The sequence below is a fragment of the Brachypodium distachyon genome, chromosome 1 (assembly GCF_000005505.3).
Source record: "Brachypodium distachyon strain Bd21 chromosome 1, Brachypodium_distachyon_v3.0, whole genome shotgun sequence".
NCBI classification, from domain to species: domain Eukaryota; kingdom Viridiplantae; phylum Streptophyta; class Magnoliopsida; order Poales; family Poaceae; genus Brachypodium; species Brachypodium distachyon.
In genome coordinates this window covers 64,298,951-64,322,381 of record NC_016131.3, presented here as the reverse complement: position 1 = coordinate 64,322,381, position 23,431 = coordinate 64,298,951, and the positions used below count along the sequence as shown (strand labels likewise).

At 48.6% G+C, this 23,431-nt stretch overlaps 2 protein-coding genes across 2 annotated transcripts; both read left to right on the top strand.

The window, feature by feature from the left end:
- Positions 1-49: 49 nt before the first annotated feature.
- LOC100843293 (WD repeat-containing protein 43) lies at positions 50-5,163 on the top strand. Its single transcript, XM_003558063.4, has 12 exons — positions 50-268; positions 355-495; positions 583-698; positions 965-1,119; positions 1,989-2,077; positions 2,185-2,719; positions 2,926-3,090; positions 3,529-3,698; positions 3,834-3,913; positions 4,447-4,555; positions 4,633-4,707; positions 4,795-5,163. Exons 1-12 carry the CDS (start codon positions 173-175, stop codon positions 4,939-4,941), a joined length of 1,878 nt encoding a protein of 625 aa, XP_003558111.1. The 5' UTR covers positions 50-172; the 3' UTR covers positions 4,942-5,163.
- Positions 5,164-5,567: 404 nt separating this feature from the next.
- LOC100842988 (pathogenesis-related protein 1) lies at positions 5,568-6,503 on the top strand. Its single transcript, XM_003558062.4, has 2 exons — positions 5,568-5,852; positions 5,931-6,503. Exons 1-2 carry the CDS (start codon positions 5,666-5,668, stop codon positions 6,224-6,226), a joined length of 483 nt encoding a protein of 160 aa, XP_003558110.1. The 5' UTR covers positions 5,568-5,665; the 3' UTR covers positions 6,227-6,503.
- Positions 6,504-23,431: the final 16,928 nt, after the last annotated feature.

Below are 23,431 nucleotides of genomic sequence, written 5' to 3'. Positions count from 1 at the left end.
TAGAAAACGAAACCGACCGGGGCGTGTCCATATACTCCAGAGACGAGCCCCCGTCCGACCACTCGCTAGAACGGGAGCTCCCCCAAAACCCTCGCCCGCCGCGCCGCCGCATAAACCCCTTCTCCTCCTTCCCTCCCGCCGCCGCGGCGACAACCATCTGACTGCGCGGGCCATGGCGCCCGCCCCTGCCCCCATTCGGGACCTCCTCACATCCTTCAGCCCCGCCGCCGATTTCCTCGCCCTCTCCTCCGGCGACGGCCGCATCAAGGCATGGAACGTCACGCTGGCTATCCACGCCGAAGCAGCCCGGTTGCTGATTTCATGTGTTAACACGGCCCTTTGCCTCTATCGCAGGTATGGGACGCCGTGCGCGGCAGCTTGCAGACGGAGTTCGCAGACATCCCAGCGGTGGAGGTCGGCGCGGTCCCCGAGACGAAGCGCGGCCACCTCGCCCTCGATTACACATGCATGAAGTGGGTACAGCTCTCGGGCAAGGTGGGGAAACACTACCATTTTCGTGATCCCACGGTTTGGCGTCGTGCTGGTGTGTGCGCATCATGTGCTTGTGTTTTTGCCTAGCAGAAGAAGCGGAAGGCTGGGAGTTCGCTGCTCGTGCTTGGGACGGGCAGTGGGGATGTCCTTGCCCTCGATGTTGCTGCAGGGCAGTGGAAGTGGAGGATCAACGATTGTCATCCTGGGTATGTCTGCCGTTTTGGTGCATTTGCCCCTCAAGCCTGGAAAGGAACATCGTGTTTGGTTTGTGGAAACCACATTTTAGCATGACATCTTCATAATACCGTGCCAATGGTTAAACTGTGAAAATGCCCATACTTTGCTAAAGCACAATCCACAGTTGTAATTGACTAATTTCTACCCTGTTCTGTTTCCTTGTTAAGGTTAACCTCTGCCGTGGTTAAGCTCAGATGTGTTCACTTATGTTGGTTTTCTTTTTGTATGTGTTCAGGGGTGTGACGGCTGTAGCATACTCGAGGCACGGGCGGAGTGTGTACTCAGCAGGCGCTGATGGCATGGTCTGTAGGATTGATTCCTCTGATGGGTCAGTTGCAGGGAAATTCAAATCTTCCTCGAAAGCAATATCTGCGCTGGCGGTGTCACCAGGTATCTCAGTGGTGAAATGAGGGTTCTTGGTTTATCTCTATTTCTAGTATTTTTGTTCAACTGTTCTGTCTATCTTGCTCAATTATACATGTATTATGGTTTCATCTGCACTCTGGATGTTTTGCATTTGTGCTGTCATGTGTTTTGTTTAACCTATATTGGTATTGAGGGAGCTTCAGTTTTGCCTGAAGTCAATTGTCAACTGTAATTTAACTGCCGAGCCTCTAATTGGCCCCAATAACAGTAAATAGTTGACTGACTGCTCATGGTCATCTTTATATTCAACCAACAGATCAGCTCCATTGACTATCTTTCATACATGTTATCATGTCGACATCCTCAAGGGCCTAGAAGGCTAGAATCTCCAAATGCCTCTTGAGAGTTCTCTATGCTAAGTAGAGATGGAAATTTAACACAATATATATGAGATGCATGGATTCAATACAGAAAACTGCTACCTTCGTTAAAAATATGTCGCATTTACTTTTATATAATCTTGTTTTTCTCAAATTCGAGCTTAAAATCTATAGCCGTTCCTTAATATGTATTCCTTTTTCTAAGGGCCTTGATGATTGAAAATCAGAGCTTAAAATCTGTAGTCATTACTTAATCACATGTATTGTTTTTTCTAGGGCCTTGATGATTGAAAATCAGAGCTTAAAATCTATAGCCATTGCATAATCATATGTATTATTTTCTTCAAACGGCCTTGATGATTGAAAATCTGTCTGAATGTATCTGTGTGTATATATAATATGCTGCAACTGGATATTATAATGCATATGGTTTTGTTTGTATCTGCTCCATACCCAATCCTTCACCACCCTAGTTCAAAGAAATGAAATGCAACTTGTACTTGATTTTATCAGATGGAAATATTTTAGCAACAGCAGCTGGCCAGTTGAGAACCTTTGATGCTTCTGACAATAAGAAGGTTCAGAAATTCTCAGGGCATCCAGTGAGTGTTTCTTGTATGCCCTCCTCCACTTTGTTCCTCTCTGAATCTTGTTAATCGTTTGATTGTATTTTTTTTAAATGCCTACATCTCGCTAATTAAAAATTTAGGTGGCTGTGAGGAGCATGACTTTTAGTGACAACGGCAAATATATTCTGTCATCCGGAGTTGGGGAACGCTACGTTGCCATTTGGAAGTTGGGCAGTGGTAAAGCTCAGAGCTCGAACTGTATACTCTCTATGGAACACCCAGCAATCTTTGTGGACTGTAAATGTTCAGATACGGATGCTACTGATGGAGAAATACATGTGTTGGCTATTTCTGAGGTTGGAATATGCTATTTCTGGTCTGGTAATAACATGAATGACCTGCGTAATAAGAAGCCTACTAAGATTGCATTGTCAGAATCCTCTCTTTCAAGAGCTAAGCAGCCTTTCACGATATTTGCTGCAAAACTTAAAGGAATAGATGGACCTGACTCTGCACATGTCCTGCTGGCTTATGGATCTGTGGTGAAACCATCTTTCGATAAGCTTTTGGTTTCTTATGGAAAGGATATTGATTTGGGTGTATCTGAGGATGGAGTTCTATTACCTACAATTCAACCCACCGTGCCCCAGAAAGGTCAATCTGCTAAAACGAGAGGTATGTTACTTGTGTTTATGGGGAATTTGACTTACTTGTTAGTTATTTATGAATATCCTAATGGCTCAACCAAACAAACCCCGCCTAGAACATGGGGAGTTTTCTAGGAATTCCTTGAGAAATTGGCTGTTACTTGCCTTTCTCAGAAGGCTCAAAGGTTATCAAGGGCTACTCTGGGGCTTAATCTTGTTTGTTTCTCTCTATAGGAACTATCACTGCTCTAGACCGGGCAAATGCAGAAGATGCCATCCTTCCTCTTCCGAAGCTCCATACACATGAAAAGAAAAGGAAACATGGTACAGAACCGAGTGGTGACATTAAGCCTGCGATTCTTAGTAACCTTGGTACCACCACAAGAACCGAGAAAAGAGGTAAATATCTCTTGAAGTGCATTGTCCTTGTTTACAAGTGATAAAATACCACCACTGTTCTTTCTCTGGAGATTTTGAAGTCTGCATAATCTATGGACTGAAGGGGCATAACCTGGTATTCCCCACATGCAGTGATGTACCTAAATACTTGTCATGTTTAGGAACGGAGGGAGTAGCAACTAAGTCCATGAAAGCATGAACCGTGCGTTGCTATTTGTTAGCATTATTTTAGGTTTTACTACGTATTTAGGAAAAACAAGATTACTGCTATTAACATGTATGCTTGTCATGTTTACTTTTCAGTGTTCGTTATTTTCTACTCCCTCGATCCGAAATTGTTGTCATGGTTTAGTTCAAATTTGAACTAAAACAACGGCAATACTTTAGGATCGGAGGGAGTACTAAACAGCTCAATCACTCACTGTTTTCCTTATTTAGTTCCTGTGCAAAGAATTGAAGATGACAGTATATGCATCGAAGACATGATGAGGGAGTGTGGTGTCATTGATCAGAATATTCAGGGTCATCCTGACATGCCCACTAAAATCTTGTCAGATCTGTTTGGTAGCAGCAGCATGACAGTTGAGGCAAATTTACCCAGCAAGAAGGTTTGTGGATTTTTTTTTTACTTTAAAGCTCCATCACTTGCATGTTTACTATGTCCCTGTAGTTATTTAGGTTAATTCATTGATGTGAAGAGGGTTGTTTTTAGCATTTTGATGATGTGTTCTGTTGTTTAACAGATTCGATCACATCTGAGATCTTTGAGGCCTGAAGATTCCTGCAAATTTCTAGAGAATCTAGTATCTGCATGGAGAACAAGGTGCTCAGGACTGTACATCCATGTCTGTTTGCCACCATTCATTTTCGTGTACTGTAGTATAACTGTGTATTCTGTCTTGAGTGATCTTGCATCCTAGGAGCAGTGGGGCTGGGTTAGATCTTAGGTTGTAGGGGTAATCAACTGGAGGGCGCTGAGGTGCTGGTCAGCGATAGGGATAGAGACAGACTGAAAATAGAGAATTTATTGATTATCCTTTGCTTGCTTCATTGAGATAGATGGCCTGGCATTTGGGATTAGATAGCCGGCTTACGCCACATTGAAAAACAATCTTAATGTGAGTAGCTAATTTTAGAATCATGGAAACTAATTAACGTTCCCCCCGAAAAGAACTAACTGAAAATCTTGCTAATATAGAAAGATGATATATTTGGGACCCTTGTCCTGAAGGTGCAGCATCCCCTCTTTGGCGCGGCTGCTGGCTGGTCTTACGCAGCACCTGTGATCTTGTTCTTGCCCCTATACATCATGTCCCCCATGACAAGTGCTGAATGCCGATATGTTTCTCTCCGCAGGTGTGGTAGCGCCGAGATTGTTTTGCGGTGGATATATTGCTTGTTAGTTATTCATGGTCGTCTTATCCCCTCAGAGAAATCAACAAAACTAATTAGCGACCTGGAGAAGGTATTATTTCTTGTTACCACTTAATCATACTCCCTCCGTCCTCAAATAAGTAGGACTGACAATCCTTCCATTTGCAGATGTGTGCAGAAAGATATGCAGCAACTGAAGATTTACTGAAGCTTTCTGGTCGCCTTCGGCTGATAATGGCTCAGGTTTTGATCTATTTGAAGCTGAAAATAAGTCAATAGTTGTAATGCTTTAGTTAATGATAAAATGATTGTGTGTTTCACTTTCGTCAGGTTGACAAGGATGCAAAAGATGTATCAGACAAGGTGCGGGGTTCTGCTCCAGCCCAGTCTGATGAAGAGGAGGAAGAAGAAATTGACGAACTGGTGTACGGTGAAGACGTGGATTTATCTGAAAATAGTGGTGATGATGCTGAATAGAAACGCCTCCCACACAGCATTCTTGCTATGTATGTCTTATTGTGTTTCTAGTTTTATTGGCCATAGTCAAGTTTGTAGAACTAAGCAACACCGAAAGGTTGCACATAATTTTGACACCAGGAGGTCTGGAAGGAACTTCTTAATTGTATCTCTTCCCCTTCCTTTGCCTTTTCTGGCATTGAGTGATCGATCCAAAGCTTATATTCCGTGGTTTACTTTTTACAGCTATCTTGACTACGAGTGCAAGTGTGCTAACTATGCTTCCAATACCTTCAGTAATTCAGTTTATTTCTTTGTTTCAACAACACCAACCCCAACTTTCCCTTGCTTTTGATCTAGGCATGCGCAATTCTTGTCCTATAATATTCCCGACTAATTTGTCCACGAGGACCCTGGTGGCAATTCAACGACACACTCGTCACCTTTTAACTAAAAAATTGACAAAAGCGTAAGCTTTCTGACGTGTGCCTTCAGCCCCAGCCATGATGAAAGCTTGCCCGACCGACGGTGCCATCCAATTTGGATAAACTCGACGACCGGCGAGTCGCCTTACCGGTCATCACTCACCCGAACCATCGGGGCAGGCTTCACCAACCCCGGCCCTCGAGCAACCTATTTAAAGCCCTCATTTCCCCTCTCCAGGCAACCAAGCAGCACTTGCAAATTTCAAGAGCACTTCAACAGTGTCATAATTTTCAGCGGTCTTAGTTTGATCATCACAGCAATGGCCTCCACCAACAGCTGGACCCACGAGATCGAGTGTGCGGTGGCTGCACCACGTCTGTTCCGCGCGGGTGTCATGGACTGGCATACCCTTGCCCCCAAGCTCGCTTCCCACATCGTCGCCAGCGCCCACCCCGTCGAGGGAGAAGGCAACATTGGCAGCGTCAGGCAGTTCAACTTCACCTCAGGTACGCATACCAGACTACCGGTGCATCCATGTCACTGTTATATGCCATACTATGGATAACACGCAGTTGCCTTTGCAGCCATGCCCTTTAGCCTCATGAAGGAGAGGCTTGATTTCGTGGACGCGGACAAGTGCGAGTGCAAGTCGACTCTCATCGAAGGCGGCGGCATCGGCGTGGCAATTGAGACGGCAACCTCACACATCAAGATAGAACCGTCGGCCAATGGAGGGAGTGTGGTGAAGGTGGACTCGACGTACAAGCTGCTGCCGGGCGTGGAGGTGAAGGACGAGATCACCAAGGCCAAAGAGTCCGTCACCGCCATCTTCAAGGCCGCCGAGGCCTACCTCGTCGCCAATCCGGAAGCATACAACTAAATCTGCCGCGCGAGGTTGACATATATACACCACATCGTTATGGTGTCCTTATATATATATTGTGCGCTTTCATCTTCCCAGTCGAAATAAAGGTGCTCCAGCCTGATGCGGGAGCACTGAGCGGTGCGTGGATTTGAGAGTATGTGGCGTTTGTAACTGTTATAGAGTGGTGTTGTTTGATGCTATTGCTGCTAGCTTGCTTATCAGCTTATGTATGTACTATTTCCCAACGGATTTGCACAGGAATAAAGAGAAGTAATATGAGATTTTTTTTCAATTGGAAGTTTTATTAGCCGAGGAGGCTTTCTCGCGTATTCAAATTCTATGGAACATGATATTTTTGGCATCACTGTGTGTCGGTAGAAATGTCAAAATTTGGTTACGAGGCCCTTGTTAATTGGCAACGATCTAGCTCCAAGTTTGTCATTTTCGAACTCCCGCATCACAACTCACTAACTCAGTGTAACTCACAAGCAGCTATGTGTTTATTTGGGCTCCAACCTTATGAAAAGAAGCGGAAGTTGTTAGACTTGACTAGCAGAAATAATCTGATCACTTTATCCATAATCTCTAGCATCTTGAGCCTTGAAAGAATGTTCCGGACCGTGATTGCACAAGGATCTTCTTTCTCTAAAAGAGCTGAGACGGGACTAGATCATCTTAGCAAGATATATATACTCGTACTTATTTTTAGTTTTGGACAACTTATACCTGATTAGAAAATATATGACAATTATCCATCTCACGACACGCTATGGAACAGGTCCCTGCAGTATATTGAGACTGACATTCATTTCATTTTGAGAAAATGTGACCGTCGGTGATTTATTTGCGTATTGCATGCTCACTTGTCATCAATAATTGCTGACTTTTTTGAAAAAAAAGAATAGCGACCATGCCAATCCATTATTAAACGAGAACTATATATTTTTTCTCTACAAAATAACCGCAACGAGCTATTTATTAACAGAGGCGTCGAGATAAACGACCCAGAAAATACACAAAACACAAAAAATAACCACTAGAGCGGGGGAGAACATTAGAATACTTGCTGAAAAACTAGTCAAAGAAACAGAGGCGTCGAACCGGCCATCCATGGCCACACTAAACTCGACAAACGGACCATTAGCGGTAGACTCCTACACTTGGTGGGTCCTGTGGAAGGAGCGCAATAGGCGCATCTTTAGGGAAGTGGGAATGCCTACTCCCGAGCTTGCTTTCCTCATCTGGGAGGATATTCGCACTCGCATTCGGTCGTGCTCTAGCGATCCGGGAGATTAGGTCCTTTTTGGCTCCTCTCTTTTTTTCCTTCTTTTACTTTTTTTCTCCCGGGATCCGCCTTGGATCTCTTTGTACAGTTCTACTCTTCCTAATCGAATGACGGAGATCGACCGTCTTTTCCAAAAAAAAAAACAGAGGCCTCGAGATAAACGACCCAGAAAATACACAAAACACAAAAATTAAACAACTAGAGCAGGGGGATAGAACATTAGAACACTAGCTGAAAAACTAGTCAAAAAAACTTCGTAAAAAAGTTTCATGTTATTTTGCACGGGTCGGTCCAACTTGATCATATATGGGAGTACCTGGCATATATGGGAACAAGTAAGTTCTTTATTTTTAAATTTGTAGTTTCTTTTGAACTTATAAAAAAAGTGTAACTAAATAGAAAATCAGCGATTGGGATAATGTGGTCATCTCTATTTGTTCGTTCAATATCAACGATTGGGGTAGATCACCTCTAATTGTCATCAGCAATTGTCATCTCTAATCTCAATCGTTGTCATCTCTAATTGTTCGTTCAATATTAACGATTGGGATAGTCCACATATATAGAAAATTTAGTCTATCGACTGAAGGGAAATGCGCGTTTCTAAAAGCACATGATCCTATTGGTCGTTTCTTTAATTTCTCAGGCACCAATTAAGCCACCAACCATGCCACGCACGCTACACCCATCACCATACTTCCATTTCCTATAACAGATATTCTTTTTCTTCGAAAAGGCAGATCTTAATTCCTTGTTATTTACTCCTGGAAACACGCTCTTCTTTGCACATCGAATCAATAAACATTGACAAAAGATGGCCGCGTAGGGTGCTATGCCAACCCTCAATAACTAAAGGTTGAACCAACGTGCTGACCCTGCCGTTCCTTCTGGAAAAAAAACACAACAGGTGACTCACACATATGGGCTATCTTCATTCGGCGAGCCATACTCATTGGTCGCACACGCACATCAAACTCCACATTGCAACGAACCACACGTTGGCAGGCTCTTCTCCTAGCTTTCCGGTTCTCCACTAATTCACCCACGCGGAACATACGTGGTTTCCAATCCCATTCCCACAACATACATCGACAACATGTAAGCTTTCCAACTGCCATTTACTAGAAAACACGGAATAACGGCCGGTTCGGCGCTTCAACATCGTCGGTCACCCCGAGCTCACCCGTCACCAGACCCAACAGGCCAAGCCTCACCAAATATCGTGGTGGTGTCACGGCAGATGTCATAGGATGGCTTAACTTGTGGCCGATGGATAAAAGAGAAACCGGAGGAGTGAGGACGTGAAGGAAAACACGCACAAACACATGAGCACACAGCAATTTATCCAGGTTCGGAGCCCTCTTGCCGAGGTAAGACTCCTACTCCTGCTTTGTTGTATTAGCCGAGATAGACAAGCTTTTACAATGGCGCTTCTTGACCTGTATTCTTGAGGAAGAAGAAAAAGGGGAAAACTTTAGATGCCTAAGTGCTCTCTCTCCACAGAGGGGGGGTAGTGCTCTATTTATAGGCCGCCCATGTCACACCGACATGTGGGCCGAGTACAAACGTCATCTTTCTTGGTTCCCGTCGGGCACACGGCTTGGTTTCCTCTGGGTGGCACCGCGGGGGACAAGACAATTTTACTTTCCCTGGCACCCTTCAACAAGTACTGTTGACCTCTGCTGGCTCCCGTTATAGATTCTCTTTCGGTGCTTCTTTTGCGCAGTCGCCTGACACCGATATGTAAGCGGCCACTGCTTTTCCCGCGATAATGATGACGCTGCTTTTCTTTACGCCGCGTGGTCAGGATAAGACCGTTGAGGGATCTCAGCATGGGCCGAGATCTAGGGGCTCGTCCTTATCCTGCAAACTCATAAGATAAGATAGTCATGCCGGCATATATCCGGTATGCCGGCTTAGTGTTAATTTGGCTTTACGATGCCGGCATACTTGACCATGCCGGTTTTGCCTTCGTCATCTCGGCTAGAGCGTGTCGTCATGACCATACCCGGGGTCATCCCCCCGACACTAGTCCCCGAAGCTGTTGCGGTCCGGCAGGGAAGAATGTCGGGCCACGACAGTTTCCCATAGACAAACCACCAAAGCCTGCAAGGGTTCAGTCGAAGAGGATGCCGAGACAACCCCGAGTTCCGGTAGCCGAGATCAAGTTAACCCGACAGACCGAGTCGACCTGCCTAATCAGCCCTTGACTGAGATTCTTTTCTCCTCTGTGGCCGACAGTAGGGAACTTCCTTCTGCCGACATTGATGCCATCTGTTGCTTGTAGTCCGCGCTTCTCTAAAATAACGGGAGGATAAGACTCAAGTTACTACCGGTGCGCTTTTTGAGGCGAGCGTGTCGTCCCATCGGACAGTAAAGCTGACCGAGTCATTAAGAGAGGAATTTCGGTTCCCACGCAGACACTTATCTTCCCGGATCTTGTGGGATTCTCGGCGCCACGCCGCGCAGTAACCGAGCGTGTGCGCCTTAATGGGGTTAACGGGCCCCCAAAATCGTGCGCATTCTTCCCGTTGGCCACAGGGGTCGTGGGTGCGGGGAATCTGCGCCCCATTACTGCACCGCGAGCATAAGTAAGGGGGGAGGGCGAGGGTAAAAAACCCTTCGCACTTCTCGCTCTCCTCGCCTTCCTCTAGCCCTTCGCTCTCTACGCACTCCACCATTACCGCCAGCTCGAAGTTTTTCCGCCGCCGCCGTCCTTTGCTCTCCGTCACCGAGTTCACCGCCGCAAGCTTTCTCGCGCTTGCTTGGGTCTCCGCCGCACTTTCTTGCTCGCTCGAGCCTCGCGCGAGCACCTTCTCATCGAAAAACGCAAATCCTAGATCTGCTCCCAAACCATGGCTTCTTCTTCCCGCAACCCCGCCGTCGACCCTGCTGCTCAGCAGGTCGAAGAGAGGACCAGTTTGGAGCGTGCCGGCTGGGAGGGCTACGATGTCTCTCCAGCGGACATCGCGTGGCTCCGCCGTTCCTGGCGGATTCCGGAGGACGTGGAGTGCCGGATTCCCGGCGACGAGACCGTGCCGACCCTGGAGCCTGGTGAGCATGTTGTATTCCTTGCTCACTTTGAACGTGGCTTTGCTCTCCCGGCCAGCGATTTCCTTAGGAATTTCTTAGATTTCTTCGGCCTTCAGCCGCACCACCTTCCGGCGAATGCCATCCTCACACTCTCGGCATTCGTCACCTGCTGCGAGGGTTATCTCGGCCTCTGGCCTTCCATTGACTTGTAGGCCAGGTACTTCATGTTCCGGCCCCAAGTTCTCCCTGACAAAGAAAATCCCGGCGCCGCTAACCAATGACTCAGTGCAGCGCCGCCACCGTCATACCCCGCTGGGGTTCCATCTTTCCTCGGATTCAAGGTCTCAAGTCCTGCAAGAAATGGCTCAAGACCTTCTTTTACGTCAAAAACAACTCCGACACCGACAGAATCAACTTGCCGGGATTCGAAGTCGGCCCCCCGGAGGAGAAGAGGAACTGGACATATGATCCAAAGGAAACCATCCCGGAGATCAACGAAATCCACGCCGGCATCCTTGAACTCAAGGAGAACGAGATGACGGCTGACGATTTGTTGGCCACTTTTGTATACCGGTGGCTGTGCTCGCTCCAGCACCGGGTACACAAGATGTGCTTTTATGGCGGCCAGTTCGACCCAGATAGAGTGTCGACATTCAAGCTCAACCAGGCCGAAGTACGGCGCCGGGTCAAGGCGATTGCCAATACGAGCATGCCAGAGCGCTGGACCCGGGGTATGCCGGCATACAGCCGGGAACGCCGTGCTCCTCCTGTAAATTTTTGTTTTTCATCTATCTTCTGTTCATATTCGACACACGATTATGCTGTCATCTATCTGACGAAGGCTTATCTCGGCACCACCTGACTTCTTTGTGCAGAGGTTCGCTCTTCAGCGCAACGAGGACGGGAACTCCCCGGACAAACGCTTCGCGGCCCCGCGCAGGACCATCGACAATGAAGATCCGGACTCCGAGGATCACATGCCGATAGCCCATGCCGGCCCTCGTCACGTCGAATGTAAGGACCTCCGACATCTTCTCGTAGTCCTTAGAACATTCATCATCGAGATACTTACATCTGCTCTACCCCGGAGACAGTTGAATTGGACGAGCCTGCTGCTGTCGAGACGTCGGGTCCGGCAGCTGCTGAAGCATCGGGCCGAGAGAGACGCCAACCCGAAGCGCGCCGCCGAGAAGGATCTTCCGCAGACTATTAAGCGGAAGAAGACTGCCAGCCGCGGACCCAAGCCGAAGCCCTTAATCTCCGGGTAAGGCTAACACTTTTTCAATCCTTGACGTCGGTTTTCTTCTTTATTGTCATGATAACGAGTAACTTTTATTTCTGCAGGGCGGCTCTGACGGCCACGCAATCTTAGACGTGTATCGCGTCTGAGATCCCGGCGGCTCCATCTCCCCGTGCCGAGGCTGCGACCCAAGCCACGAGTGAGACCGAGACTGCCATGGACCCGACATCCTCCATCCGGGATGTCAGCCCGAGCGTCGATGCCTCGAACGTCGCCTCAGCCGGGATATCCGCAGCCGGGACCTCGGCTGCCAGGACTGCTCCTTCCTCGGCGGCAACTGAGACATTGACGGAGCCGCATGCCACGGAGACTGCGCAGCAGCCGGTAACGGGGCCCCAAGAACCCCAAGGGCCGCAACCGACTCCAACAGCCCCATCGTCGCCACCGCAGCCGCAAGCCACTCAGCTTGCTACTGCAAAAGCCAAGAAGGTAAGAGCTCTGCTAACCCGGCAGGATCAGCGCCTCCGGATTCTTCTGGCCCGCAGCCTTCCCGAAGGCACCAGGGAGTTCCCCTCAGGACGGCCAGTAGGCACATCTGGGGGTCGCTGGGCCAGTTCGTGACGGACTGGAACAACGCCGACAACTATGAGGTGACCTTCCCTCCAGTCGGCGCGGAAAAGCCCCCTGGTGGGACCTCCACCTGCAGCGACTCCAGAATCAGTGTCTACCCGGATGTACCAAGCAAGGGTGGCCTTGTTTGAGGCCAGCCGATCTGTAGAGGTACGAAGAATTCCTTAAAAAAATTACTTTTAATTCCAGTGTAGTATCTATACTCCTAGTCCCCGAGGTTTAGGGCGAGTAAAAATTAGTCGGCCTGAGGCTTATCCCCTTAAAACTTCAAACACTCTGCAACACTTAGAAACTTCAAACACTCTGCAACACTTAGAAACTTCAAACACTTATTCCCCGAGATTCGGGCCGGGTTTAGAATAGTCGGCCTGAAACTTAGAAACTTCAAACACTTATTCCCTGAGATTCAGGCCGGATTTAGAATAGTCGGCCTGAAGCTTTAGAAACTTCAAACACTTATTCCCCGAGATTCAGGCCGGGTTTAGAATAGTCGGCCTGAAGCTTTAGAAACTTCAAACACTTATTCCCCGAGATTCAGGCCGGGTTTAGAATAGTCGGCCTGAATCTTTAGAAACTTCAAAGACTTATTCCCCGAGATTCAGGCCGGGTTTAGAATAGTCGGCCTGAAACTTATAATTGTTGACTTCTGACTGCACTAAACTTACCGGTGAATTATTGTTTTGCAGTCCTGCATGAACAAGTGCACCTCTACTTTCAAAACTTTGCCAGCAAAGTTCAAGAAGTTGGAGGCGGAGCACGAGGCTTTGAAAGCTGACCGCGAGACCAGAGTAAGTATATTTTACTGTCATAAAATCTTTGTCCGAGTATCAATGTGCTGCAACAGCTAATATGCGCTCTTGTTCACAGCCGGGGACAACGCCCAAGTGGCGGAGCTCCTGAAGCGTGTCGTCGAAGTCCAAGGTATCATTTCCTCCCTGTTTTGGGTTTCGTCCAACTTAAACTCCAGCCTCTGTAATGTATGTCTGCCAAACAGATGAGAAGACTCGGCGAGTAGAACAGCACCGGGAGGACGTGGCTCGGCTGCAGGCACAAATCGCAACGCAAGCGAAGGCGCATAAGACCGAGGTGGGTGAACTCACCTCGGTCCTCTCTACCCAGGCTGATGAGAGGATCTGTCTGGAGAGCGAGGTGTAGAAGTGCAAGGGTCTAGTCGCCGAGATTGAGACCCGCGCCATTGCCGCCGAGAAAGAGGATGCTGAGAAGACCCGGCTGTTTAAGGTTGTCCGGCATGAGCTCGTCAAGATCGACACCATGCTGACCAGTAAGTTGCCCTGACACAAATTTCTCCATCTGATCACTTGTTCGAGTAATAGTAACAGGATGCCGAGACTCATTACTATCTTCTGTGTTTTTGTCAGAATTCTTTCCACAATCGATCGAGACCGCCCAAGCTGCCGTGCTCAAGGCGCGCAGGAAGAGGGATCCAGCCGGGACAACCCCCTTTGAATACGACTTAGTGGATTATCGGGTTAGCATTGCTAGCCGGGTAAAGCCTCTAAAGTCGTTCGGGGAACATGTTGAACACCGGCATCCGGGCCTTTCGGGCTCTGTGGCCGGGAGAAGAGTATCCGACCGGCATCCCAGAACTGGCAACGCGCCTGCTGGAGGTGGAGGATCGCCTCAACGAGTGCGAGGAATCGGCTGCACGTGTCGGTGCTGACGAGGCCTTGTCGTTCGTACTGTGTTGGTACGACGGCATCAACCTCGATGTGCTGCAGTCAATGCGTGCCGGTTCCCCCTACCTCTCGGACCCGGAGCTGATCACCAAGCGCCAAGAGCGGGCTTACTCCTTCATACAATATGCCGACGTGCATAAGTTTGTGGAGGGCCCGGCATCCGAGGCAGAGGCCGAGATGGCTGACGAAGATGAGGAAGAAGCAGTTGACGAGGAAATCGTCGTCGAGTCGGCGTGAACCGCCACAGATGCTCTGAGTTCTGGCGCCAACAACCCCTCTGTTTTTCTTAGTCATGTCGGAAAGAAGGAATTTTAGAATCATCAGATCCCCGGAATGCCTGGTGCATATGTAACCGGGATAACATGCTTTTGTGTGTAAGACATCAAGTTTTTAATTTATCTAAGTCTTTTGCTTATCAAATCCCCAACCGGGTCCCCGAGTGCATTTTTCCTTTTAGTGAAATTTTATGACCCCGGTTCTTTTGTCTGCCTTATCGGCGTTCGACGTATGAATCGCGAAGTCATAGAACCACCTTTTTGAAAAAATAAACTCGACAAATTCGCTTGGCAATACCCGAGTTAAGAAATAAATGCCAGGTTAAGACAACGCGCATCTCGGGTTGCTTATTTGTTTGTTTCCGCAATCGCTTTTCATGTGTTCAGTTATCTCGTACCCGTCTCTAGCTTGCCATGAAGCCAGGTTGTGGACAACAGCGAAGTCATAGAGGGGATTTTCGATACCGATACACTACTAACCCGACATAATATTACACAACTAAGCGATGCCGACATACGAAAGATAATTGCAACACATCATTTAAATAACATGGATGTCCCCTAGTCCCTTTTGAGGACCCGGCGAACAATTTCATTGTCTCAAAACATTCAACATACGGAGAAAACGATACAAATACTCATCTCTCAAGTATAGAATGGACGAAGCAAAGCCACGTTCCATGGCCTCTTGGTCTCCTCGCCTGATCGGTCCATCCTGTTCGCCTTGGGATCTTGCGCATCTATAAGATAGTAAGAATCGTTGTGAAGTGCTTTGCTCACAATGAAGGGTCCTTCCCATGGGGGTGACATTTGTGCATGCCGGCTGTGCCCTGCACAAGTCGAAGAACGAGGTCTCTTTCCCGGAATACGCGCGGGCTGACCTTTCGGCTGTGATAATGTCTTAGGTGTTGTTGATAGATGGCCGAACGAGATAGAGCTAACTCCCGTGCTTCTTCGAGCAGGTCGACATCATTTTCTCGGGCCTCTTTTACCTCGGCTTCGGTATACATGGTCACTCGCGGGGAGTCATGTTCAATGTCGGCTGGTAAGACAGCTTCCGCCTCGTATATGAGGAATAATGACATATAGCCTGTAGAGCGATTGTGAGTCGTCCTGAGACTCCATAGCACAGCCGGGAGTTCATCCAGCCAGCATCCCGGAGTACATTCCAATGGTTCAATCATCCGAGGCTTTATGCTGGCTAAAACTATACCATTTGCTCTTTCAACTTGTCCGTTGGACTGAGGGTGTCCCACAGAAGCGATATCCAGCCGGATCTTCTTTTCCGCACAAAACCGCGCGAAAGGTCCCTCCGTGAAGTTCGTTCCATTATCCGTGATAACACTGTGTGGGTACCCATATCTCAAGATGATGTGCTTCAGGAATGACACCGCGGTCTTGCCGTCACACTTTTGGATCGGCTTTACCTCTATCCACTTGGTGAACTTGTCAACCATAACCAAGATATGCGTCATGCTTGCTCGCGCCCGCTTGAAAGCTCCCATCATATCCAAACACCAAACCGCAAATGGCCAAGTGATTGGAATAGTTTTAAGTTCGGATGCCGGCATATGAATTTTGCTGGTATACCTCTGGCAGCCGTTGCACTTCCTGACTATGTCTTCTGCTTCCTATAGTGCACTTGGCCAGTAGAAACCATGTCGGAATGCCTTGCCCACTAGCGTTCTTGAAGATGCATGATGGCCACACTCTCCCTGATGAATATCCCGGAGTATCTCTTGCCCTTGTTCCGGCTCAACGCATCGCTGTAGTACATTAGCTCCTCTTGTATAGCTCGCCATTGATGATGGTGTACACCTTCGCCCTTCTCTGAATTTGACTTGCTGACACTTCCTCTTCCGGGAGACTTCCATCTTTTAGGTAAGACATTATCGGTTGTGCCCAAGCCGACACGGGACGAGTAGTAAAAATCGGCTCATTCGGTACGTCTATCTCCATTGGCTCAACAGCCATTGCTTCTGCCGAGTTAAGGCGCTCAGTCGCCGGGTTACCGGAACCGTTGCCACTGTCAATGTCCATGGGGGTGACGTCAGCTTCGAGCTCGTCGGGATAAAGATCGACTCCGACTCTGGCGATGGCTTGATGGATGGTTTGCGTAAATGTTCCAATGCCACACCAGCTAGAATGGCCTGTCGTGTTGAGCCGACTTTTGACAATGTGTCGGCTGCTTCGTTCTCCGCTCGCGGTATATGGTGAAACTCGCATCCTTCAAAGTGGCCACTGATCTTCTGAACATGGAACCGGTATAGTGACATATTGGCATCCAATGCATCCCAATTGCCGGAAGCTTGCTGGACTACCAGATCGGAATCACCAAAGCATTGAATCCGGCGGACTCCAATTTCCTTTGCCATTTTCAGTCCGTGCACAAGTGCCTGATACTCGGCAACATTGTTGGATGCTGCGAAGTGAATTTGCAATACGTACTTAAGTTGGTTGCGCTTTGGCGAGGTCAGTACTATGCCGGCACCAAGCCCACTTTTCATCTTAGAGCCGTCAAAATGCATCTTCCAGTAGTTAGTTTCTGGGGGCGGTGGTTCATACTCCGTCTCAGCTCAATCCACCAAGAAATCCGCCAGAGCCTGAGATTTCACGGCATCCGTCTATCGTACTGCAGTGCATAGGGTGCTAACTCGACAGCCCACTTTGCGACCCGGCCGCTCGCGTCTTTGTTACTCATGATTTTTGAGACGGGCGCCTCGCTTATAACTCGGATCTGATGTGCCTCAAAGTAATGCTTCAGCTTCTTTGCCGCCATATGCACGCCATACGCCATTTTCTGGTAATGGGGGTAATTCTGTTTAGACGACGATAGCACCTTGCTCAAGTAATATACCGGCCTTTGCACCGATTTGCCGTTTTCATCTCTTTCCACCATGATGACGGCACTAACGACTCGGTTCGTTGCTGCTATGTATAACAACATCGGCTCCTTCTCCATTGGCAAGGCTAATATTGCTGCCGTAGTAATCATCTTCTTCAGCTCTTGAAAAGCCACGTCCGCCTGTTACGTCCACACAAATTTGTCGGTTTTCTTCATCTGCTGGTATAAGGGCATTGCCTTTTCACCCAGCCTACTAACGAAGCGACTTAGTGATGCTAAGCATCCAGTGAATTTTTGCACATCTTTGAGGCATTTCGGCAGTTTCATTCTTTCTATGGCGGCAATTTTCACGTGATTTGTTTCGATACCTCGGCTTGATACCAGGAATCCAAGCAACTTCCCTGCCGGCACACCAAATGTGCATTTGGCCGGGTTCAGCTTCATCTGGAATCTCCTCAGATTTGCAAATGTTTCCCGGATATCATCCAGAAGCGTGGCGCTTTCCTTGGTTTTTATGACGACATCGTCGACATATATCTGCACATTTTTGCCGAGTTGGTCGTGGAAGCAATTTTGCATGCATCTTTGATAAGTAGCCCCTGCATTTCTCAAACCAAACGGCACAGTGCGATAGCAATAAGCCCCGAACGGGGTGATAAATGATGTCTTTATTTGATCATTAGGGTTCAGCGGTATCTGGTAAAAACCAGAGTACGCGTCTACAAAAGACAACAACTCACACCCGGCTATAGAATCGATCACTTGATCAATCCGAGGTAAAGGAAAAGGATCTTTGGGACACACCTTGTTCAGGCTGGTGTAGTCGAAACACATGCGCCACACCTTGGCAGTTGGGTCGCCTTTCTTCTTCTCAACCATGACCGGGTTTGCCAGCCAGTCGGGTTGCAACACTTCCATGATAAAGCCGGCAGCTAGAAGCCGGGATATCTCTTCCAATATGACTTTCCTTCTGTCGTCGGCGAAGCGTCGAAGGGGCTGCTTCACCGGTCTTGCGTCTGGTCTGACATGTAATGAGTGTTAGCCAACTCCCTCGACACACCCGGCAGGTCTTGATTTGACCATGCAAAGATGTCCCGATTGTCACGGAGAAAGCTGGTGAGCTCGCCTTCCTATTTTTCACCCAGGCCGGCACCAATGATGACAGTGCGGTCCGGGAACTCGTTGTCAACCTGTACCTTCTTTGTCTCCTTGGCTGCCTGAAAAGCCACACTTTCATGGGGATTGGTCATAGCCGTTAGGCCAATTTGTGCCGCCTGAGCCATCGCATCTTCTTCTCGCCAGCGATGACAAGTGACTCGGCCAAAGCAGATCCGGCCGCTGCACACTCCATTGAGCGTTTGTAGTTGCCAGTGATGGTTATGGTACCATTTGGTTCTGGCATCTTCATCTTCAGATAGCCAATGTGAGTAGTCGCCATGAACTTGGCGAGTGCCGGTCTGCCAAGCAGCGCGTGGTACGGACTGCTAAGGTCCACCACCTCGAACACTAGGTTCTTGGTCCGACAGTTCTCCCTGGTGCCGAATAAGATGTTGACTCAGATCTTGCCTACCGGGGCACAAGACACTCCCGGCACAATACCGTGAAAGGTAGTCCGGTTAGGCTCAAACATGTTATCAGTAATGCCGAGTTTAAGCATCGTGTCCCGGTACAAGATATTTATGCTGCTCCCATTATCAATGAGAACCCGAGTGAACTTGATGTTAATGTCGGGCCCGATGAGTGTCGGGTCGACCACCAAAGCGTATCCACCTGGGTTGGGCATAACTTTAGGATGGTCTGCCCGATTCCAGTTGATCTCCTGCTCTGACCAGTGCATGAACTTTGGAACAGCCGGCATTACAACATTGACCTCCATCTCTCGCCTGCGCTGACTTTGCTTGTCAGTTGGCTCAGTGATGAAAATCATGTAGCTTTGGTGATGCTCCTTGTACTCATTTCTTCCGGCATATCCCGGGATATCTTGGTCTTCCACCTGGTTGACAGCATTGTTTGCCTGAGGGGGTCCCTGGATCTGTGTGTTAGCACCTGTGAGCGGTGGAGGAGTGGGTAACCGACTTGCCTCGCCCTTCTCGGCCCGCTGCATCCAGCTGCATTGCCACGTTGTGTGATTCGCCGGCTTGTTGGGGTTAGTCGTGTGGAAACGACAAGGCTGATCCAGCATCACTTCGAACGTATACTTCGGCTTATCTTGCTAGGGCTTCTTTTGTTCTCCCTTCTTGACCCACTGTTGATTCCCTGTTTTATGACGCTGGCTCGAGCCGGCATCAGGTTGATCCTGAATAGCGGTGACATGGGCTGGCCCATATCGGTAATCTGGCCTGTTATCCCTTCTCTTGTTGCGGTCATCTTGATGATCGTTCCTCCGGAATGCCTCGACAGGATTGTATGTCGACTGCTCCCTTTGCGGTTCTACCGGCATCAGCGACGGCTGAGTCGGATCGCCAAGCGCATACATGTCGGCGATCCGGATCATCTCAGATAGGGTAGCCGGCATCTCTCTTTGCAGCTTTTGCCACAACATGCTGTCGATGGCATCCTTGGGCAAACCACGCTATGGCTTGCAATTCCACTATCCCTCACAGGAATTGCGGAGATTGTTTCATATTGTCAGGTAATCCCGGTCAGTCTCGTTGTCTCTTTGGTTGCACATGGACAACTGCTGAGGGCGATTTGGCCTCTTGTAAGTGCTAGTGAAGTTGCTGACAAAACCTTTTTCAAAGTCTATCCAGCAATTGATGCTTCCTTCCGGCAAATTGTTCAGCCATATCCTTGCCGGCCCTTCCAGCATCTGGGGTACATAACGTACCGCCCATCTGCGGTTGCCGCTTGCCACGCTCACTGCAGTGACATAGTCTTCCAGCCAATCTTCCGGCTTAGTACTGCCGTCATATGTTCTCGTACCCCTGGACAGCTGGAAACTCGGGGTTGGTCTCTCCCTCATGATCCGGTGCGCAAAACAACGCGGTCCCGGAGGGCCTTGCTCCTCCAGAAGCTCAGGCAGATAAATTCTGTCAAGCCGATGTCCAGCATCCAGGGGCGACACTTGCTTGTTCCCAACTCGAGCTCCGAGTGGGCCGAGATTATCACGCTCTCGCCTGATATAACCCTCGTTACCGATGGCCGAGTATCCATCATCATAACAGTCATACCGGCGATCTTCACCTCGATACAAGGGGTTGCGCCCAACACCCTGCTGACCTGCAGCAGTATTGGGTGCCGGACCCCGAGGTCGGTGTCCATGATGAAACGAGTAACGTTCTTGCTGTTCTTGGCGATTGTCGCCGGGACGTAGGCCACTCTGGCTGTCATCAGCCCTTCTGACCATCTGTTTCTCGGCCAGGGCCGGGTCATAATGCATCAGCTGCTTATCCCGGCCAGAATTGACACTTTTGTCTTGCTTGCAACCAGGCGAAGACGCTTGCTTGTCAATTCGGCCTCCGTCATCCGCTGCTGAGTGAATAACCTGAGATGCACCGGGTTTGCCGTGCATTCTCATGTATGCCTCATTCTGCTCATTAGCTGTGCGGAGCAGTTCCTACACGTGCAGCGGCTGCTGTCGGAGTGCTTCTCCTGTAAGATTCGGCAGCTCTTCGGCCGCAGCCTCAGCAACTCTGAGATTCTTGACAGGGGTATGGTATTTCGGCTTTAGCGCCGAGGCGTAACTTGCCGACACTGCTGGCACACCCCTGCCATCTCTAGTCATCTCGGCATTCAAGTTCTTGCCACGGTTACGCACCTCCCAACTCGACTAGGGTTAGTAAACGCAGTAGAACTAAGACCATGGGCTTTGTTATACTCACGGAGCAAAATTTCAATTTGTTGCGAGCGTGAGCGACGTCGACAACTTCCTTCAGCAGTTTTTGTCGCTCCAACTCCAACTCCGCCTGCAGCTGGGCCGGGTTAGCGTTCGACGCCACCGGCGCGGTCAGCCGTTCGATGGAGGCTTGGAGCTGGGTCGGCTTTGGCGGCAGGGCCGACGTGCCGGCTTGAGCAGCGATGTTTTTCGGCTTCTCCAAGGGGAGTTTCGCCGTTCTGCCGGATTTGTTTGGGACCACGCCACTTCCCGCGACGTCCCTTCCAGCATCGGCACCATGAGCCGTCACCATGACCTCCACACGGTCAGCGGGGCAGTCTGTGAGACCCCGGGACTGAATTTATGCAATCTAGCCCCAAATGCTAACTCGCGCATAAATTAAGTCCCAGTGCCTCCCTACGATGAACACTTCACAACATACACGCAATGTGTTCACCGCAGGTTGGAACAAAATGATATCATTACATCACTCTAAGACACAAGATTAAGTCAAGCTCATACAAGGAGCGAAATACCAAGTTATTAACAACTCACGGACACATGTCCACAATCATCATTACACCAGCGGAAGCAAATTAGGCCCGAGTACGGACAAGTTACAATTATTGCCTAAGAGGCTGAAACTGAAAGGAGAGCGCGCCACAAGTTCACAGAACCCTGCTCTGGAATCTTCTGGCTAAACGTCAAAGCTGTCGTCGTTGAACTCCACGAAGTAACCACCCACCTGCTCCTCTGGGAACTCTGAAGAAAACAACGTTGCAAAGCAACTGAGTACAAAGTACTAGCAAGACTTACGGGAGATCTAAACTAGATATGCAACAAGTCTCAAAACGATGGATAATATGGTGGGGTTTTGCAGCAGCAATATAACTGGAGAGACTCACTAATGACATCGTCTAAATAGAGGATGAGAAGCGTCTACTAATTGAGGTGATCTTCTAACAACTAACACCAACAAACACAACCTCTTATCACCCCCTCGTGAGGAAATGATCCAAAGGCACGCACGCTTAAGTAGTTTTCAAGCATATCCATAATTAAGGCTAATTACTACTCAAGTTTATGAGATTAAGTTGATTAAAATGATTAAGTTCTCTACGATCAAGTAATGACCAACCAAGTCGTCCATAACCGCGGACACGGCTTTCCGAAAGATTTATCCCTGCAAGGTGTGCCAATTTACCCGTACACGTTCGTCCAACCCTTGTTGCCACTCGAGTAGGAACACACAAAGACGTGTGTTGGCAGGACTGGGCGACACGATGTTTCCAAGCCCCACAACTAATCCAGGGGACCACCCAACTGAGTGTAATCCGAAACGAGAGCCCGGCCGAAGCGTAGTACGGACTCAAGAGTTGCGAGGACAGCTGGTAGTGGTTCAGGGCCCTCAGGATGACCACTCCAGACTAGTGCCGCAATCCTATATGAATGCAAGGTCACCAACAAGTCTCCAACACAACACCAGTGTATATGCGATATGCCAAATGAAACGCGTGAACTATGTGGCCCCTGGAAGAGCTGAGGAGCAAGTACTAAGTCGAGGGGGAACCCATATATTCTCCCACGAGCGGTTAGCACGAAGTTTCTTGGGTCGGCGAAAACGAGAACTCAGTCCTTAGGTCGGCGCCAATGGAACAAAGCACCAATGCGTTAGCATGGCCTCCCATCGTTGCCTTGTGCAGGTAACATAACATGTCACAGTTTAATAATTGCAATTAAATACAGAAAGTAGCATGTGGATGTAGCAATTGTATAACCCCAAGTAAGGACACTAGACTAGCAAGCTAAGCAAAACTTCTAATGACCAACTAGGGCAATAACAAACAGGTGACATGGTAATAGGATAAGGAACAAGACAACAGGCATGTGAGTAGAGCTGACTAAAGTTATGCAATCCTAGAGGCATCGTGACAAGATCCGAGAATGTAACTTAATGCAAGAATGAGAGAGAGGCATTGGGTATAAACAACATGTTCAAGGAATGGATGCTTGCCTGGATCCTCGGTCGCTGGGCACCGAGAGAGGGGGTCCGAAGAAGTGTGGGACCCGGATCGTCGGCGGAGTAAGTCGGAGTCGCTATCGTAAAGAACCAAATCACCGAATACACAAATAAGGTAACAATCAACAGTGCAATGCACAATACAACATGAAATGGCATGTGACATCATGATGCAACAATATGCAAACGAATTGATTCCATTAGCAACAAAGTTAACCATTAGGTGGCTTAATTAAAGTAAACAACAACTTTAAAGGACTCAAATGGCCTAACCAAGTATGCTACTGTGTTCTACAAGTTACAGGGATCAACTTTGATGTTTACATTAGTTACAGATGAGCTACCAGTTTTTAAAATAGAGACTAGACAAGTTCATACGTT

What these genes read in the sequence shown, in the direction of transcription:
- LOC100843293 (XM_003558063.4), top strand. Translation starts at nt 173, where the DNA reads ATGGCGCCCGCCCCTGCCCCCATTCGGGACCTCCTCACATCCTTCAGC. An exon ending in CAAATTTACCCAGCAAGAAG is followed by an intron (nt 3,699 to 3,833) that starts GTTTGTGGATTT and finishes GTTGTTTAACAG; the next exon opens with ATTCGATCACATCTGAGATC. An exon ending in TAATTAGCGACCTGGAGAAG is followed by an intron (nt 4,556 to 4,632) that starts GTATTATTTCTT and finishes TTCCATTTGCAG; the next exon opens with ATGTGTGCAGAAAGATATGC.
- LOC100842988 (XM_003558062.4), top strand. Translation starts at nt 5,666, where the DNA reads ATGGCCTCCACCAACAGCTGGACCCACGAGATCGAGTGTGCGGTGGCT. An exon ending in GCAGTTCAACTTCACCTCAG is followed by an intron (nt 5,853 to 5,930) that starts GTACGCATACCA and finishes TTGCCTTTGCAG; the next exon opens with CCATGCCCTTTAGCCTCATG.